This window comes from Sinocyclocheilus grahami, unplaced genomic scaffold (assembly GCF_001515645.1).
Source record: "Sinocyclocheilus grahami isolate Dianchi unplaced genomic scaffold, SAMN03320097.WGS_v1.1 scaffold31.1, whole genome shotgun sequence".
NCBI lineage: Eukaryota > Metazoa > Chordata > Actinopteri > Cypriniformes > Cyprinidae > Sinocyclocheilus > Sinocyclocheilus grahami.
Genome location: NW_015505210.1, coordinates 1,384,109 through 1,386,628, shown reverse-complemented (window position 1 = coordinate 1,386,628; position 2,520 = coordinate 1,384,109). Strand labels below are relative to the sequence as shown.

General features: G+C 37.7%; 1 protein-coding gene across 1 annotated transcript; it reads left to right on the top strand.

The window, feature by feature from the left end:
- Positions 1–274: 274 nt before the first annotated feature.
- ugt5a5 (UDP glucuronosyltransferase 5 family, polypeptide A5) lies at positions 275–2,198 on the top strand. The gene is made up of 2 exons (XM_071582356.1): positions 275–383; positions 490–2,198. Exon 2 carries the CDS (start codon positions 510–512, stop codon positions 2,085–2,087), a length of 1,578 nt encoding a protein of 525 aa, XP_071438457.1. The 5' UTR covers positions 275–383; positions 490–509; the 3' UTR covers positions 2,088–2,198.
- The last annotated feature ends 322 nt before the right edge of the window (positions 2,199–2,520 follow it).

The following is a 2,520-nucleotide window of genomic DNA, read 5'->3' as shown; positions in this document are numbered from 1 at the left end:
TTACAGACACAAAAAAAATTTTGTTCACAAGTGATACTTTGGATTTTTTTATGTCATTCTTGACATATTACATGACTCTTAATTCATCTAAAGTTTTTCAATGACACTGTTGTCTTCTTGGTAAACAAGTACACTAACATTTGATTTTTTTTTTTAGCTGTTTACTTATTCTATGCACTTCTCAGAACAATAGCATGTACAAGCTTAGACAAGTTTTGTGCGCACAGAGGAATCATTGGTATCAACTTTCCCACACTCCAAGTGTGTTGCACATATTGGCAGGGCTGGGCTTGTTTCACTCCATTTTAGTAGGAATACAGTCAGTATTTTACCTGGTCGGTCGCATACTTGCGTTTTCATCGCCAGCTAATAAACTTTGTGTGGTGAGTAAAGCAGATTACCTTAATTTTATGTAAACATTTATTAAGTGTTGGCGTGTTTTGTGAAACTGAATTATAATATATTGTAATCAACTTTCTTTCATCAAAGGTAAAAAAAAAGAAAAGAAGATGCATTACCTTCCTGCCACTTTGTTAGCATTCTTGAGCATATTATCTCAAGTGTTTGGCGGTAAAGTGTTGGTGTTTCCATTGGATGGAAGTCACTGGGTGAACATGAAGATCCTGATTGAAGAATTACATACAGTAGGTCACAACGTGACCGTGCTAAGAGCCTCTAATAGCTGGTATATCAAGGAGGAGTCTCCTTTCTACAGCGCCATCACTGTTTATAATAGTGGTGGTATTGAAAAGGAAATGTTTGATGCATTTACAAAACATATCCTGGTCATTAGAAGAGAGAAACTGTCCTTCTGGACCCACCTCTCTTTGGCCTCAGAGGTTGGAACAATATTTGAAGAGATGCATCGCAATCAACTTGTCTTAATGGGGAATATCTTTGAAAATAAAGACTTAATGGCTTCACTACAGACCGCAAAATATGACCTGGTTCTGACAGATCCGGCATTTGGAGGAGGAGTTTTCCTGGCACGCCGTCTTGGTCTCCCTCTTGTGCTAAATGTCCGTTGGACGATGCATGGAGAGGCACATTACGAAATAGCTCCTTCACCACTATCGTATGTTCCTGTACCAGGAGTAGAGCTGACAGATAAGATGACGTTTGCTCAACGTGTACAGAACGTAATGGCATACATGTTTTCTGTTTATCACAAAACCAGATATATCTCCTCACACTACCAGTCCTTCTGCAATAAATACTTTGGATCAGAAATTAATTACAAATCCTTCCTTCAGGATGCAGACATCTGGCTCATGAGAAATGACTTTACGTTTGAGTTTCCACGACCCACAATGCCCAATATTGTCTATATGGGCGGCTTCCAGTGTAAACCTGCCAAGCCGCTTCCAGCTGATCTTGATGAGTTTGTGCAGAGCTCAGGAGATCACGGACTCATCGTCATGTCTCTAGGGACTCTTTTTAGCCAACTCCCACAAGACATCACAGAGGAAATTGCTGCCGCTTTTGCCAGATTGCCCCAAAAAATCATTTGGAGACACACCGGACCTCGACCTGTGAATATTGGTGATAATACATTACTTGCTGACTGGTTACCTCAGAATGACCTGCTTGGACATCCTCAGACTAAAATGTTTATAACACACGGAGGCACTAATGGCATCCAAGAGGCCATCTATCATGGGGTGCCCATTTTGGGTCTACCTATAATATTTGATCAACCTGACAATCTTTCTAGAATGAAAGTTAGAGGCACAGCTAAACTTGTGGATATTGCAGAGTTGAACAGGACAATGTTTCTACAGGCACTGGAGGAAGTGCTGTATAACCCATCTTACAAGGAGAACATGCAGAGACTGTCCAAGCTGCACCACGACCAGCCAATGAAACCTCTTGATCGCGCTGTCTTCTGGATTGAGTTTGTCATGAGGAATAGAGGAGCTCCTCATTTACGAACACAGTCTTTCAGAATGTCCTGGATTGAGTACCACTCTATTGACGTTATTTTGTCTCTGCTGATTATAGTTGCTTTGTTTTGTTTCATGATTTACACTATAATAAAATATCTGTGCTTTAAAGTAGCATTTAAGAAGAAAATTAAAGCTGAGTGATTCAATATTTGGCCTAAATCTCAGGAATTAATGACATAACCTATGTTTCTATTTTCTTTTCTGAATGAGAAGATAATGTTTATTGTATATACATAGACAAACCTTTTTAAAATTAATATTATTTGTCTTTTCTGTTCTCTTGAGAATGTAGGCCTAAAATAAAAAAATCTGCCAAACCTCATCACAAATAATATGTTGTATGTTTGTTTAAGAGTGAAATAAACTGTACTTTGAGGTTTACATATTTTGTTGTTGTTATTGGTGCACTTGATTTACATTTTCTGGTGTAAAGTACACTGTTTATAGCACAGCAAATTCTCAAACTTAAATCTAAAACATCTAAGCATAATTTTTATAAACATAAAAATATATATAAAAGGCTTTTTAATACTTATCTTCGTGCCTAAGGCAGGAATTATGTAAAAAAAAAAAA